We start from the raw sequence: 17554 nt of genomic DNA, 5'->3' as shown, positions 1-17554 counted from the left end.
ACAGTTGAGCTGACGAGCCAATCAGCACGTTGCACAATGAGATCAGACTAAATCAATTAATGTGAAATCTGAAGTTGAGATTTCACCACCAATATTTACTAATGTTAACTTTTGTCAATATAATGAAAGTCAGGAGGCGTCTCCATCTTGAAATGAGGAAAGACGTCTCCTAATGGCCGGTGGTAACAAGAGGAGGAGATTTCCTCCAGTAAAAACTACTTCAGTGAACATCTGAGTTTTATTTTAAGACAGTAAAAGAGAGTGAATTGAAAAATTGTGATTCTTTAATTAGTTCACGTGTCAAATCTGGAGCTGAAGGATTATTCCTGAAAAAAGTTCAGCGCTCGAACATCCAAGTTATTTTTAACAGCTGCTTCAACAAACCGAAGCTGAATTTTCCGTTTTAAAACAAAAAGAAGCGAGGACACGTGTACACATTAAATATAAATCATTTTTTATAATATACAAATTGTACAGATGTCATGAACAGTAGGAATGTGGACATACTCAGGATTGCGAGGACAAAGAATACTTTTCTTTCACTGCTCTGCAAGTGACAACAGCACATGATCAAAGTTACTCAACATTCAAGATGGCAGCTGAGGTGATCGGAGACACAACAAACAAACAAAAAAAAAAAAAACTAAGAATACATTTTCCAGAGGCTGAGAGCTAAAGTGACAAACACAGAAAAAATAAATCCCATTTTATCATGATCTGTCGTTTCCACGTCATAGTAGAACACAGGAAATGAACCACTACGTTTATTTGTATTTGTATTTTTTTTTTTTTACAGCATCACCATGAACGATTGCACCAGCGCCAGGACGGAGGCTCAGAGACAATTATGCTGATATAACACAAAAAAACGTATATTATGTTTTTCTTTTTTTAACACAAATGAGTAGAGGGGCTGCAAAGGTCTCCTTGTTTTCACGGACGGATGAGTTAACATGGTTCAGCATCATTTAACTGATAAAGTGTCAGATCCTGTCTCTCTCTCTCCCCCCCCCCCTCAAATGATTAAAAAAAACACAATTACCCACAGTCCCCAGCGTGTACTCATGTCAGGGGGTCGGACTGCACGGCAACCAATCAGCTGTTATCAGGGAGAGTGACAGGCCCGGGGGTCGCGGCCTCAGGTCGGACGGACGTGTGCGTGACCGGCTGTAACTTTTGTCAAGGTTGCGATCGTCCATGTCTGCGGATGTTTTGCCAGATTTTTCCAAACTCCTTCTCCGAGCTTTTCTGAGAGGATGAAGTGGGAAAAGAAATCTATCTGTGTGTTTTCAGGACGCCAGAGGGGAATAGATGTCACAGTTTCAGATTGAGAAAAATAATAAAAGGAGGAAGGTAGGGGTATTGGGATAAATTCATATTCTTAAAACTGATAGATGACAGTTAAAATGTTTATCCTGACGCTGGGGAGAATGAAGAAATTGATTAAATCTGATTAAATCAGTTGACCAGGATTCAGTGGGGGGGATGTCTCTCCAATATTCTCAGAGATCTTGTCAGCGAACAAAAGGCCTATTTTGGTTTTGCCTTTCATAATTCATATATGTCACATCTGACAAAAGTGTGAAAGTGACAGCGGAGTGTTATTGGCTCCCCAGCAGCATTAAATATTTCTTGAATAAGTGCTTATTAAACCTCAAACAGCCGAAAGCTAAAAAAAAACAAAAAAAAAAGGTAGAAGAAAATACCACAGAGAATATTACGATATATATAAATTCAGTTCAATATCAGAGTGGTTATTTGTCATGTGCTCGTGAACAGCTGTGGGAAAACAACCCACTCTGCCCTCGACCTTGTCTGCCATTAGTGATGAACTCACGCTCACAGGTCCGGGCTCCGTCATCGCGGAGGCCGAGAGGACAAGGACCACATGTTCCAGGAGGTCGAGCGGGCTGTGGCCCCTCTCGGTCTTCTTTTTTTCGAAAACCAACAGCAGCCCTCGGGAGGTAGCTCGAAGCGTCAGTCAGAAATACATTTTTGCAAGCTTCAGCGGAAACAGCAGAGGCAACACAGAGCCCACGGTAAAAGTAAAAAAAAACAAAACATTCACAATAATGATAATAAAATAAACATGTTAAAAATAAACCCCTAATAACACATCACCTTCATGTGGACAAACACTTCAAATCTTTTATCCCCTCACTGCGAAACTCCAGCAAGAAAAACAGGGGACGACAGCTTCAAAAATACCAACACTGACGGTAGCAAAACTTTCCTGTTGGACTAGAACACACATGTAACATTGAAATCACCATCTCTAATAGCAGGCTGCGGGGCCATTTACAGTATAGTAATAAGGCTACACTGGTCACAGTTTGTTATACTCTACTCTACACAAAAAACATTTGCCATTTTACATTGAAAAATCTCAGCGGCGGGTGGATTAATCCCCCTTCCCCCCCCCAAAAAAAGAAAGGAGAGCACTTATTCAGCATAATCGATCTCACTCGAAAAGAGTTTCACCTTCGTCAAGGTATCATCCGTTCTCCTAAAAGCAAAAGATCCAAATGACGAGAAACTAACGTCTGCATAAAGCGAGACAGTTTAACTTCTGGATTAACCGAATGCTAACATTTCAATAAACAGCTTTTCTCACCTATTTTTCTGATGTGTGGAAAATATCTCTGCAAAAAAATTCAGCATTTTTTTAAACACAAAGTCGTCCTCCGCAGTGCAAATGATGCTTCGGTGACGTTACAGTCAAATCTAAAGGCTGTTTTTTATTTTATTTTGCCATCAATACATCCCTCCTAATAAGTGACCTCCATTATAAATGCATGATTCCTGACAGATACCACACTAACAGAATCCATTAGTGAGCTAATGAGATCTCTGCATGGTGAACGTTGCCACCTCCCTGCGTCACATTCCGCCTCTCTTAAATGGAAACGACGCGGTGAGGCGGCGCGTTATGACTTGGTTTATTGTCAGAAATGATGTCTGGTAAGAGGTGTACTCCGAGCTGGAGGTGAAATAATGAAGGAAATCTCTACGGGGGGGTGGGGGGAAATGTGGGATGTTTCTTCAAATGAGCCTATTCATTGCTTTTATTTGACGCTCTTATGCTCTCGGGTCTTTATTTCTTTCACTCTCCACCTCCTTCTTTGTCTCTCCCACTCGATCTCTAAGCTGGGAGTGAGGAAACAACACGCGTCCAGCTCGGACCACGCAGCTTAACCCTCCGCACTTTTTATTCGTGGCCTTTGACTGGAAATGTAATTAAAAATGCAACTTTGCGTAGAAATAAATCCCCCCCCCCCCCTCCGTGTAAAAACAAACTAGGTGAGTGTAAGTACGAGTTCTGCCCTTGAGCCGCAAACATTCAGCTGAATTTCACATCCTTATCTAACTTGGCTTTGAATTATGGAACATTCTGTATGCAAGGTGAGCTCAGCACACCACACCACACCAAAGAGTGATTATCGGCTCTCTTTGAAGCACTTGACGGCTTAGAGCTCAGCGTAAACAATTATCTCTTCACCCTACTTTGGATTGCCTGTCGCAACAAACGCCTTTCCCATCACCTCTGTCAGCGTTCTCCTCCCTCCGAGTTCCCTCCACATCACAGCTCACTCGTGGTGCACAGGACCGAGGAGAAAACGGCGAAACAAGTCTGTGATCACGTAGGACACTTTTCCCCCCCCGGGCTTTACGTCGTGTGGATGTCGTGTGGATGAGGCAGGCCTGTGTCTGGTCAGGGTTTCTTCCTGACTCGTCTTTTCCGCAGCTTCAGAAACTGGACAGAGCTGCACAAGCTGTCGGGTACCTCTCGTAATGTAGACGCCATATCTGGGTATCACGAGCTGATGGGGGGGGAAAGGGTAAGTTCTCGAACTTTAAGAAGCATCACTGCTGTTCGTGTATTAGACATTGAACTTATTGACATGCTGTGATGTCCCTGACCCCTTCTATAAAGACCAGGCCACACCAGAAATGAATATTTGCATGGCTAGAAGGTAAACTACTGTATCTGGAGAGCTAACTGCTAACGTGCTAGCAAAATTGACTCTCTTTTATCTCCGTATTGAGCCAATGACGTCCTTCAAGCAGTTTTAGGGTTTCACATCTTTTCTTTAATTCTTTAAGTGGTTGAAAAAAAAGTTCTTAGGACTAACTAGCAAATTAGCTTTGTCGCTATTGAGACAATAAGCTCACGCTAGCTTCTTCAAGAATTTTTACCAACTCCTGTCTCATAGCTGTCTGCAAACTATTCTTCTTTTGTAAAATAGTTTTTATGCCGACAGAACAGATTGAAGAAAAGTTGATGTTGCAACAGCGCTAAGGTACGATAGTTGAATTTGAACTTTGCCCCTGAGAACCAATCAACTCCTGATTTCACTGCTGTTCTAGGTTCTGATGTGACCAGGTTTTTAATTTAATTTCAAGTTGTCGCTCATTTGCAGATATTATCGTTGGTCCTCGTCCAGTTATTCCAGTGACTCCACTTTGACTCTCACGCACCAGCCCTGCCTGTTAATGATATATACATTCAGTATGTGTGGTTGTACAGTAGGACTGATGTCTGCGATCACATGAAATCTGTCTGAAGCTACACTTTGGCAGGTTGGGGGGGGGCAGGTTTGGACAATGCTGCAGCGATGGGGATCGACGCCCCATTAATTTGGATCAGGGACAACGCTGTGAACCAGATCTTAGGATGGGGGGGATTGGGGGGGATTTGAGAGGTAGGGTGGGGGAATAAAACCTCGACTTGGGGCTACTCTTGAGTTTCCTCTGGGCTCTGATTGGTCAGTGAATCTGCCACAATCTCCTTGGCGCTGACCTCCACACCGGCCGGTTCCTCCGCCTTGCGTTTGATGGCGTCCTCTCCGCCCTCGTCTCGCTCCTCATCCGCCTCCACGCCGTTTTCGATCGCGGCTTCAACCTCTGCTACGCCCGTGTGCTCGTTTTCTTTGGTCTCATTCTCTGTTTCCACAGTCGCAACAGTTTCTGCCACTTCCCGGACGTCTCTCTTTTCTAGAGGCTCTCCATTCTCTTCTGATCCCTCTCCATTCAATGTTATTTTTTCTTCTTCTCCTTCTTCTGAGCCATTTCCTGCTCCTTTGTCCTTTGTCTCCGTTCCTCCATCTTTCTTTTCTACAGTCTCTACGTTGATCTCAATCCCGTCATCAATCTTTCCGTCTTCTTCACACCTCGATTCCCTTTCTTCCAGTGTCCCACTTTCTCTCACCGCATCTCCGTATGTCGCGTCCTCCCCTTCCTCCCCTTCCTCCCCTTCCTCCCCTTCCTCCCTGCTCTTCTCCTCCTCTTTCTCAGCCTTCTCTCCGTCGTCAATGATCTTAGGATCCTCTGCATCTTTCTCGCTTTTTGTTTTCTTCTTCTTCTTGTTCTTCGCCGTCTCTTTGATGCAGTTCTTGTTGGACTTGCTTCGGGGCTTGAAGATCAGTTTCTGAAAACATTGACGTTAGCATGTTAGTGGAATGCGTCGTACGTCTTTAAACACACGCTTTCGGGCACAAAGCATTACACACAGACTTAATTAAGAATAGATCGCAGTGGGTTCAATATTGCACTGGGATTACTTGCTAATTCAAATGAGTCTCAGTGATGCGGAGAAGGAAATTGAGGCCATTTTGAGAGGAGTTATTTGTGGCCTGAGGTGGCTCCAGTCCGACCAGACAAACAGGCCAATGTTTAATGCAACATGTCCTCAATTACTTGCAGGGACATATTGAACTGCAAAGAAAATCTTGTTAGATTTGCTGCGGGGTTTTAAATTTGTTGCTGTGATGGAAGTTAAAATATCAATTCAACACTATTCAGGGGCGCAAAGAAAGCATCATCAACCAAGAGATCCTCACATCTCAAACAGAGAAGAGTTTCTCTGCATTTGTGTTTATTTGTCTACTTAAAATAAAAAGAGCTGTTGGCTTTTTGAGCGCGTGACTGAACAACTGACAGAAAAAGAAATGCAGGGAGGAACGTGCAGGTACCTTGGATTCCCTCCTCTTTCGGCCCAACACGGGTCTTTGCAGGAACACGATCTGTTTGGTGGACAGACTTCCATCACTGACAGAGGAGGACAGAGAGAGGAAACCACACATCAGCGCAAACGTTTTGACAGTTCAACAAGATTGAGATTCTTTTACATCTTAAATCAAGAGTGTTGTACGGTGGATTATTAAAGTCATACTGAAGAAGAAATGCTGAGATTTTGAGTGTAAGGACTTGTTACGAGAAGAAAGTCAAAGTCGCAGATGTATCAAACATTTACTCCTCGACAAAATAAGCAATTTCCTCCAAGTTAGTTTGGTTCTTTCTTCAGAAAAGACTCCTGATACTGTGATAATATGATGCTTATGTGACAAATGATTATTTCATTATTTGTGAAACTAGCACTCTTCATTTGAAACAGGGATTTTCTGATATTCCCCCTGTAACATGAAACATACCCTAATATTATGACTTTATTCTCGTAATAATACTTTTCCCGCTTCCTTTTTAAAATGTAAACATTTAGAAATGACAAGAAAAACCCGACAGATTCATGATTCATGTTTGTTTGTGCTTGAAAATGCTGCAGAGGAACACGGGTTCATACAGAATGTGTACGATTCATTTCATTTAAAACCTGATATCAGGGAGCGATCCACACATTAGATAATCAGACGACTGCGTCTGCTTCCCTCTCTTATCTGACAGTTTAAGGATATAGACTCATCTGTGGGCCCAACCTCTTTCCTGCTGTCATCTGTCTCTATCATCTCCCTCCATTTTGTCCGAGCGCTGCACGGAGTCAGACGAAAAAAAGCGTCCTCGCACACCACGAGGACGCTTTTTTCGCGGTTTGCCTCAATGTCTGAGATCATCCCTCCAAATCTCACAACATGCATTTCTCCCTGTTTTCCTTAATTCGACCCCCAAAAATAATCCTCCGTCCCATGCACGTGTCGCTCTCCTGTGTTCTGAGGAGGATAATCTGCACAAGGACTGGTGCTGACAGATTAATCATGGCAGCAAATGCACATTCGTTTCTGAGTGGGCTTCTTGTCTCTCACGCTTACTCTCATCTTTGTCATAAACGGACCCTTTTTTTAGCCCAGTGAGCTCCCACCGCCCGGCGGAGTTCTACCTCTCTGCCTTTATCTCTCGGGATGTGTGCGGCTGATGTTTGACAGTTTTATTGTTTGTTTCTGCTTTATCCCTTCAATTTCTCTCTCGCTATTATGGGACGAGGTTTAAAAAGAAGATGGTCCCGCTGCCTGTCTGACACAAGTCCAATAACACATGCACACGTGCAGACACACACACACACACACACACACACACACACACACAAAGGTTACATGTTGCCTTAAATTAAGCTGCCCGCTCAACCCTGCACGTGAGGCGAGATGGCAGCTTTATGATCGCCGCAGATTCCTAAAAGCCTGCAACAAATCTCCCCTTTCTCCACATCAAATGGACTTGAGAGACTCCTCCAGCACGGAGCTCACTCCCTAAACCATTCAAAGCCTCGGCACAACTTCTTTTTTTCCATTACCTCCTTCCTTCCACCATCCATAAGCTATTTTCTAGGCTGTCAAGGATGCCGGACGGCCTCCTGCCGGATCTAAGCTGAAAACTAACTGGAGTTACCGGCAAAAAGCCGCGGCCCACGAAGCCGGAAAAGGAGAAGGTTACTTAGAAAATTACAGGCGTTATTACTGAGCCTGCTCTTGGCTGTTAGTGTCGGCCGCACTATTATAACTCCGACGTATAGAAGAGCGATGGCAAACGTCTATTTATAGTGAATGTACCTGCACGTTGCTGCAAAATCCTACAGCCACTTTACAATTAAACTGACACATGGGAGTTTGAATCTTTCTTCCGAGTATATAAGATTAAAACTCGATGTACTTTCAATAATTAACACATTATTCTCAACCGTCTAGTTTCCCCTATGTTCCCTTGTATCATAGACGTTCACATTTACTGTAGCAAATGGCTCCAAAACGTAATTACCATCTACATTAATTGAATGCGGCGAACGTGAATGCATGCTCGGAGACAACTACATGAATTAATGTTGTGTGGAGGAGCCGCTGAGCACCAGTTAGCATTAATTTCAGACGCCGCTGAGATCACCGACACTTATCCCGACCCCTTCCAGATGAAGTGCAGCCTGCAAACCCTCAGTCAACGGGAAAAGAGAAAAAAAGCGTTTGCATTTGCAAATTTCGCTATTTAAAAAAAAAACGAAGGAGTCAACATCACAAAAACAAGTGTAATGAGTATCGCTAATCTGAAATAGATCATCAACTGTAATTTCGGTTCGCAAAAAAAATGTTTATTTCCAGGCAGGAAGAGGAACGAGCGGCGTCTCGTACTGTATCTAGGCCGACGCTGATTAATTAGCCGTGTTGTGCTGTTGCGTTGTGGCATTTTGAAAGAGTGCAGGGAGGGAGGGGAGGTGGGGGTTGGGTGGGGGGGGGGAAACAAAGGATGAAAATAGAGAGGTAATTAATCAGCTGTGTTCTGAAAGAGCAGGGAACATGACCAGTTGAACACACGATCAGTCAGTGCATGGAAATGCTACATGCGAGTTACATCAGTGTGACACGCATGTAGCATTTCGTTAGAGGATTCACATATTTCAAGTTTGCAATATTTACATGCTCACATTTACATGAGATCATTCCTCATGAACGTACTGTTCCCTACAGCGCTCTAATGCAAGTGACGGCGGAAAGAAGTGGAGCTGAAGCTGTGATGTTTCGATAGTGAAATTTCCTCTTGTGCTTCCCAAGACACAGTTTCCTTCCTGAGTTGCGGCAGAAAACACAGAAAAAAAAGGGAATCTGGTGCAGAAATGTCCATAAATATGGAAGATACCCATCTGGTTCTTCCAGGGTTATTTCTGCTCCTCACATCAGAGGTGATTTTGTCCACACATCAGGCACTGAAATTGCATTCGGCGGCATGTGAGTGTTGCTTTGAGACAGAGTTGAAGCTGCATCTTCACAGAGCAAATCAATCCAAAGTGTAACAGTGTCCACCTGTTTTAAACTGTTGTGTCTTTTCTATTTCTACACGTGGTTAATATAAGAGACGAGACGTGTGGGTGTGAAGGACGGTGACAGCTGTGTTAAGGCACCACTGACAAATCTAACAGCTCAACCGTGGAAGTAACGTGTGAGAACTAACTTTAAATAATTTTACACTTGTTATTTTAACAGTGTGAACTCTATGTGGTTACTTGAATAATTGCTGTGTTGCACTGATACTGATGAACTAACATTAAAGTTTCACGATTCCTTCAACTAAAGTTGTCAGCCTTTTCTGGAAATGTGTTTATTTAGCTGAATATATAAATAAAGACTAATTAATGCTGTGTTAGAGTGTTTTTAAAGAGTGAAGTAAAGTGAGCTGTGCTGTAGTAAAGTGTTTGTTACAGAACATCAGCAGCGAGTTAAGGAGCAGATTCTGAAGCGAGTCTGAGAACATACGAGGCCTTTGACCATAAGCGGATATTCACTCATTCAACAGCCATGAGTCAGCATGAGCTCAGCTGAGAACCCCTGTGTTTCTGTGAAGAGATTTTCCAGCCGCAGTCGGAGCCGCAGCTTTTAAACCGTCACAGCTGCTGCCGCTCGGCTCAGAGTTCAGGCCCGAGCTGACGCAGACACGAGTCAAAACTGTCATTTGACTCCAACATACTCGGTCTTACAGTTTATATCAAGTGTTCACAGGAAAAACTGTAGCATGCACAGTAAAGGAGGGAGTGATCACTTTGTGCACTAGTTGCCTCCCTGCAGCAAAGGTGATATTGTTGTAATTCCTGTTGGCTGCCAACAGGGGTCGGTATTGCTCACTGATTGCCCATTACTGCCCCTTTAATAGTCAGATATGGGTGATTACCTGTTGGTCTTGATTACAGGAGTTGGCAGCACACACGTGAGTCTCCATCCGTATGTAGCAAGCGACTGCAGCAGGGGAACATAATCAGCCTTCACCTGCAGCCCCTGTGAGGAAAAAACAAGACGTCAGCAACAGCCTGGAACCAAACAGCTCTGCACACATAAAGTCACCATCTTCAATATGCATGTGCACTGGGGAGCGGAGTGCGGTCACAACCATTAAATACAAGCAAGAGCGTATGAGATGCAATCAGGCTTCAGCATCACTCGGATCTCATTTAAAGAAACGTTTCCTCTCCGATACGATGCTTCTACTTGAGGTGTGTGTGTGTGTGCAGCCTGCAGAGGTGGTTTTCAACAGCGATGACCGACGGAAAGAATAGAAAAAAACACCTGTGATGTGAATCTGCTGCAACTGAAACTCCCAGGTGGCCACGAGTCAACACGGCAACCGGGTCTATTAATGACAAGTCAGTGAGTCCTTGAATAAACGGGTCGCTCATGTGAAACAAATTGTATTATTGGTGTTTGTGACTTTCAGGTCCCACAGTCGCATTGTGTCAGAGACGCATTTAAATCAAGAATAGATGGAGGAGTGAACTTTTAAAATGTTTATCTTGACTTGTGGGTGAAAAAGTTGTTCAAGCGGAAATACACACCTGTAATTATCAGAACACAGACAGACACACAACCATACTTGTTGTGTATGAGGGACAGGAAGTGTGTGTGTGTGTGTGTGTGTGTGGTTTAGTAATCTGTAGAAACTGAAAAACCACCACACACGTGTCAGTCTCGTCCCGACAACATTTGCATTCACACGCACAAGAAAACTCACAAAACAAACCCTCACATAGAAGCAATAAAAAAAACCTGTGTTCCTCACAACACGTGTAAAGATGTGGACGACGCAAAAAAGAAAATGTACTTGACAAGTCTCAGCCGTTGCAGATTGCAGGCCGTTGCAGATTTTTGCATGAATTCCAGACCGTTCTCCTCGGTGGTGCGGAGCGAATCCCGATCCGAGTCGAGGCACGCAAACACGAACCCAGCACACCACCGAGAATATTCATCGTGCAGCTGATCAACCTTTGAAGAGCAGAGGCGACACCTGCACGCGCCACATTTAGCCTCCGCTGTTCTGAGAAGTGTGAAAACTAATTAAAGCTGCACCCGCCAAAGGTTTCATATAATGAACACCCACCATCATCTGCCTCCATCGCACACAGATCCTGGCCCCCTACTCACCTCCAGTAGCTGCTACTGCTATTGTACTGCAGTGCTTTTCCTACCACTACTTCTAATTCTGCAGCTGGATCCAGTCGCAGGCAACAGAGAGAATTGAAAAGTGAGAACATTTCGGAGACAGAGCGACTGATCAGCATGCAGCGCTCACTGTCTGCCGTGAGACAGACTTCCAATCAAAACACTTAAACCCACTCCACCGCACAGCGCCTCGTTTTCTCGTCCACAGATTTGTATTGACCGAGTTGACGGCGCGTGCACAAACAGACCTGAAGCAGTCGCACATTAACTTGTAGGTTTGCTAATCGTTGGAATACGAGACTGTTATTTACACAAGCATTACTTTCTCAGTTCCAACAGGGAGCGGCGCATCTACATTTTTTCGGAGGGGGGTTTATGTTGGAACAACTCCCAGAAACACGCTCTCGCACTCAAAGGCTTCCCGGAAAGTAAATTGAGAAATAATTTTTTCTGTAATGGCTTTGCTGTTCTTTGGAGTAGGTGAGAGTTAATCACAGCTCCCGCAGAGGGGCTCGCTGCTCCCCCGACTTATTATGCGGGGCCACCTTGCTGCATCAGCACTCCTGCATCTACCGGAGAGGCTCAAAAACAAGAAAGTAATCACCTCGGCCGTCTCTGCCGATGTGATCTGGGACACTTTACAGAGGGATCACACAGTGAGAAGACAGAGGAGGTGTGTTCTAGCCGTCTTCACACAGTTTAACAGGTTTGTACCTTGAGCCAAACACCGTGTTAAAGAGCAGGAGGGGAGAAAAACATGTTTTCCCAGGTGATAAGTAAAACAAAAAACTGCTTATGCAACCTTTTTTTTATACCTTAAAATAGAAGCTTCAGAAATTAGTTTGATGGTTGAACTCCGGATAATCTCCCGAAACTTTCCAGAGGGGCTGAATGTGAGAATGCGTGTCAGTGTGAGTGTAACTGACTGATAGTTGCAGCTGAAATTGTAAAAGAGTAACAACAACCGGAGTTTATCTCCAATATTCAGCGTGGAAACTTTTGAAATATGAGGATTTCTAAGCAGAGTTTGGTGGATTTGTTCCACACGGAGCCCAACAGAAATAATCTCCACCTGTGGCTGCAGAGGGCGCTGTTGCTCAGTAAAAGTTACACAGTGTTGCTTTAATATTTTGGCAGTTGAACCTGCTCTTTTTTCTTTTTATCATTTTCAGAAATATAAGACTTAAACTCTTGTCGTCCAGCCGGTGGCAGAGGAGGGAGCAGCTGCAGGTCGACGCAGAGTTCATATAGTGCACTCTGGGAGTCAGCGCCACAAAAAACAAAGCGCCATTATTTTTCTATCAAGCTCCTCCATCAGCTCTGCAGGACAGACATAAAAAAACCGTAAATCTGTCTTTTCAGCGGCTCAGAATCGGGCTGTGTTTTCTCAGACTCGTGGGGTCGACAGGTTTTGCAGCCACAGTCCAGTAATGATGCAGCAAGTACCTCAGATATCCTGATAGGCTCGCTCAACCTTGAGCGTTGTCACAGCAACAGACCGGCGGCGGCGCGACGACCATTTCAAACTGTAATTGACCATTTTAAAAACATCACAGATAAATATTTCATATTGGTGCTATTTCTTTACATATATTCCCCGCAGCTAAACCTGCTCACTTTTGTGTTTCGATTACTCATCATGGATTTTTTCAAAACCTTTCGCCAGCTTGAAAAAAATAAACAGATTTATAAATGTTTGTCAGGTAATTGTAGACGTTTAAATATATATTTACTTGCTGTTTATGTTGTTCTTAAACTAGAGACTGAAAAATCAGACTTTAGAGAAAACAGTTGACAAAACAATTTCCCTGTAAGATCCACTTATCTAATTGTAAGTAATTAGTCATTTATACATATTCTATTTATTAGTTGGTAGCGTTTGCTGGTTCACATTCAAATTTCTCTCTCCTCTGGACTGCAACTAAATGTTGTGCAGACATTCACGGTCCTCAGAAGATGCACCATCCTAACTTTTGTGCTCCGCTGACGTTTCCACTGGCTCCACCATGAGGTCGGAGTTCAGAGGGAACCAGCTCCACACGGCAGGTCGCTGTAATAGTTGCAGCAGACATCCAGGTTCCCACACGATGTAATAACTTTGATCCCCTTGACTTTCATCTGTCATCATCACCAGGTCAGAATTTTAATTTGTCCAATACTTTTGTTTTTCCTAACTCTCCAAAGACGCCTACACGTCACCAGGGGACATTTTTCTGGCTCAAATCTTCATTAATAACAGAGATTAAATAGAAGCCACACAGAGAACATCCCAAAATTAGACTTTTATGAGGCATTAGCCGACTTTTGAGTCAGAAGTAAACTATGCAGCCTGATAACACATGATGAGGTAGTTAGGAAAACAAAGGATCAGCCAACGCATACGTTTGTTCCTGTTCATCTTGTGTCAGTGACGAGGGAAAAGAGAACAAGATGCATTGAAGACAAGTCGTCAACTTTAAGGCAGCAGCCCCTAATTATTTTATTCAAATAAGAGAAAGGGCCAAAAGCTAAATTCTGACAGGTGTGGCCCAGAGCTTCTCTCTGTTTACTGCTTTTTTTTTTTTATTTGCCTGAGCTCAAAACCAGATGTGCTTTTTTTTTTTTAAGGTTAACTGAGATGACTCTTTTAACCACAACCTACTTTAGAGACGAGAGGAACGAGCGGAGCGAGAGACAAAGAGAAGACAGTTTCTCTTATAACCTCAGTTCAGGCTGAACATGAACTGCAGGTGCACCACAGTGGCTCTTTCCAGACGTCCCTCTCGCCTGGACCCATATGAAACTGAAACTCTTTAAGGTCCTGCACGATGTAGTAGCTCAGCAGCGGTGGAGGAAGAACTCAGACTCTTTACTGGAGTAAAAGAACCAATAAAACTATGTGACAATACTCAAGTAGAAGAGAAAGTCTGTGAAATCATGAACCTGTGAGTTTAAATATGCGAATTCACTCAAGGTATCCACATAAAAAGGAGTCGTTTCTGCCCCTGTGAGTGATATTTCTTTTTCAATGTTACATTATTAGATTTTTTACAGATGCATTAACAGATAGAGACCGTTCTTTTGGTGGAAATTGACCATTTGATGGAGATCTTAAATTGTGGGAACCAGTGGGATCAATTTGAATACTCCAGTCTGAAATCTTTCAATCTCGATCTGTACAAGGTGCAACATCCTTTGTCCTCAACCCTCGACTAGAGTGAGAGGAAACTACAAAAAAAAACCTTTTAACGGGGGGGTACTTGCGTAAAAACAGGAAGTCTCTTTTCACCACTGTTGCTTAAACATTCAAACAAGCCTGTTAAGTCCATCCTGTAAGTTACGAGCTATTATTTTCTACCTTGTAAAAACAACTGCAACCTATAAACGCCGCCCTCCTGCTCTGCAGTTATCAGCATCGTCTTCACGTTGTCCGACAGAGCGGGCGCGATCTCTCACTTGCACTTGGACGGTGCAAATTACTCTGCCTCTATCTAGGTCACCTCTTCTCTCACCTCAGCCAGGGAGGACAGAGATATCAGGGACAGGCAACGTGCGCGCTAATGACCAGCTCTCTGCACAACACGCAGGCCACAGCATGCACACGGGCACGGAAAACACAACAGAACACAACACTTACTCCGCACTGTGACTCATGCACGAGGTCTGAAATTAGCAGAAACACAACACATCTGCATCCGGTGTTCGTGGCACCGACCGCCAAATCGATTCCAGCGAATCCAGAGGAAGACGGATCTGTAACCAGTGGTTTTTGCGTGAAGCTAATTTCGAGACACACACACACACACACACACACACACACACACACACACACACACACCCACACACACACACACACACCCACCCACACACACACACACCCACCCACCCACACACACACACCTTCACGTGTGGATCTGAGGTGTCCTTTTCTACGCCTGAAACAATTTCTTCAAAGATTCCTCGCTGCCACACCAACGCTGTGATATCTGGACCTAATCCCGTTTTAGACATGACTCAGTTTCAGGGGACTGTGAAGTGTTGCTGTTCAAAGCTGGAGACGGTTTGTGCGGCGGGGAGACAACAGTGTCAGCTCTGCTAAGCTCCTTTTACTTGCTTTGACTTTGGACTGCCATTCCTTGAATTTCAGCTGCACTGATATTAACTCTGAGGGTGTCTGTTTTTCTGCAGGAGTCGACACTTTTCTCTTTACTGCACTTTTCTCCCGGTGTGTCTTTCGGGTTACGAGTTGTGGAGATCAAGGAGCGAGCGAGCGCGGCTGCGACATCATCAAACCGCCGCGCTTGAAGAGGCTGAGAGAAACATTTTTACTCACTGACAATCACACTGCGGCTTCAACAGGAATCTCAAAAAAAACCTTGTGCAGATAGAAATGTGCTCAAAAAGAAGGACACCTTGAGAAAACAGAGAATGAAGCATCCATTAAATCTGCATTAATACGCTGCAGCATCCATGTAAAATCTGAAATAACACTGTTTTTTAGCTTCTAACAAAGAACCCAGATCATAAAACAAGTGATTTTCTTTGTTCAAGCGGCGCTAATAAACAAAGCTGATTGTTCGGTGACCAGGGAGCTGGGTTGCAATGTCTTGTTTTTGTTATGTATATAAAGCTCTGGTGACTAATACACAGAAGTAAATCATCTCCTTGAAGATGTTGAGCCTTGTTGCATTTCTTCAGCAACTAACTGAAGTAACGAATGCATGTTTGTGTTATTGCTGTGATGAGGAACATTTCAATATGTGACCTGCTGCATAATTTAGGTTTTATGGGGATTTCACTCTCTTTGTATTGGGGGGTGGTTGCATCTTTACAAAGTCCAAGATCATGTGCAAACCACTGAGGGGGAGTTTGATCATGGGCTTTTATTGTGATTTACAAAAAGTCTTTGAGCTCTCGAGCCCTGATCGTCGTCTTTAAGTCAAAGTTAGTTTAGTCCTGAGGAGCAAAACAGCCCCTGGATCAGTTTTATAAAGTCGCCTGTGGCTGTGCAGGAGTTCTTGTTGAAGAAATTACAAGATAATTGCTCAAGTGAAATCTCAGTTTGGGCATTTGACTTCAAATCTGTCTATAACACGTCTCTGCAACAGATGGTCAGAGATTTGGGTGAAGCTAGTAATAGCCAACGAACTCAGAACTCCCCCTATATAACTTTCAAAACGTAAAATGGCAAATATTCTACACGTCTGTCCACAATCCAATAGATATTTCCTCTGTGGCACATGTTGGATGTAAAATCTTAGCATTTAAAACCCAGTTCTGCCTCGTGTGCGTCATATTGCTCCTTCTGCTGAGTCTGGGAGCGTCGGAGTGGATCACAACATTTCGAGGCGTGAAAGAAGAAGATGAAAAGCGCCTCAGACAACTCACACACGTCTGCCGAGCTACAGTGAACATCAATTTGTCTTTTAATAAAACACACGCATGTGGACTCTCACGCACCTTCACTGTTTCATCTGGATGCAGAAAGACTGAGACACACACAACAACTTCCTGTTAATGCATCTCGTCCCCGTCGAGGAGCAAGTTCTCCTGCAGCTGCTCAGTGTGAGCAAACATGTTAAAGAGCGAGCGGAGCCGAGGTGCGAAGTGAAGAAGAACACGTTTTGTTTGGTTTTTGCTCTTGTGAAACTTACTGATTGGAGAAAAAAAAGGGTCTTTCAGCACATTAGTTTGGAGGCAGCTCCTGTATTCATTTTCCCTCAGGACGCTCGAGATGAGAGGCCGGCCCTAATTGAAGTTTCATAGCGGAGGCCCTTGATGTGTTATTAATTTTGAGGCTCGCCACCATCTGCATGTTTCCTGCTCAGGTCACTTCGCTCAGGAATAAACATTCGTCGTGTTCAGGCAACTGCGACAATCTTTGTGTTCCTTTTCGATGTATCTGTGCACAATCTGAAAGCTGAGAGAAATCCCTGACACTAAATATATGCATGTTTTTAATTTGTTGAACAGCCTGTTTGTACGATGTTAATTTATTTCTCTGGGCTCTAATCATATGCATTTTTGCTGTGTTTGTGCCGCTTATCTCTCGACTGCGCTCCGCTGCTGTTTAATAGAAACACTTGCACCTGTCGTCTTTAAATTTCTTCTTATTTGTTTGGATTTCACCTGGAACAATGTGAATGTTTGTCACATTTGTTGTATGAGTGTAATTTTTCAGTACGACTAAATGAAACTAATCTTTTTTAGTTCATCTTTGGCAACAAACTAAATAAACTAAATAAGATAAATGTGACCCAACGGTCAGTCTTGGGTAAAATTGTTGTTGTCCAACGTAAGAAATAATCATAATATTTATGAAATAATTTCTAGAGACTGAGATATTTGTAGGTTTTGTTCACCAGTGTTGGGCAAGTGACACGATCATGTTTTGGAATCAAATCCCATCTCTTGTAGAGCTGACGCCATTAAAA

The 17554-nt window shown here is 43.6% G+C and overlaps 1 protein-coding gene and 1 long non-coding RNA gene across 2 annotated transcripts in view; one reads left to right on the top strand and one right to left on the bottom strand.

The window, feature by feature from the left end:
• The first annotated feature begins 2274 nt into the window (after positions 1-2274).
• On the top strand, positions 2275-11225 carry LOC117776298. The gene is made up of 3 exons (XR_004616419.1): positions 2275-2474; positions 10600-10604; positions 11215-11225. It is a non-coding gene; the product is annotated as an uncharacterized LOC117776298 (long non-coding RNA).
• Positions 4327-17554, bottom strand: part of LOC117776258 (raftlin-like) — an 88321-nt gene continuing 75093 nt past the window's right edge. The window contains exons 8-10 of the mRNA XM_034610047.1: positions 9880-9983; positions 5973-6048; positions 4327-5428 (exon numbers count right to left, since the gene is read on the bottom strand). Coding sequence (XP_034465938.1) covers positions 4736-5428; positions 5973-6048; positions 9880-9983 — 873 coding nt within the window. The 3' untranslated portion in view covers positions 4327-4735. The remainder of the gene's footprint in view (positions 5429-5972; positions 6049-9879; positions 9984-17554) is intronic.

The sequence above is a fragment of the Hippoglossus hippoglossus genome, chromosome 16 (genome assembly GCF_009819705.1).
Source record: "Hippoglossus hippoglossus isolate fHipHip1 chromosome 16, fHipHip1.pri, whole genome shotgun sequence".
Classification (NCBI taxonomy): Eukaryota; Metazoa; Chordata; class Actinopteri; order Pleuronectiformes; family Pleuronectidae; genus Hippoglossus; species Hippoglossus hippoglossus.
Note: the sequence above shows the minus strand (reverse complement) of the source record. Positions and strands in the feature narration are given on the sequence as shown.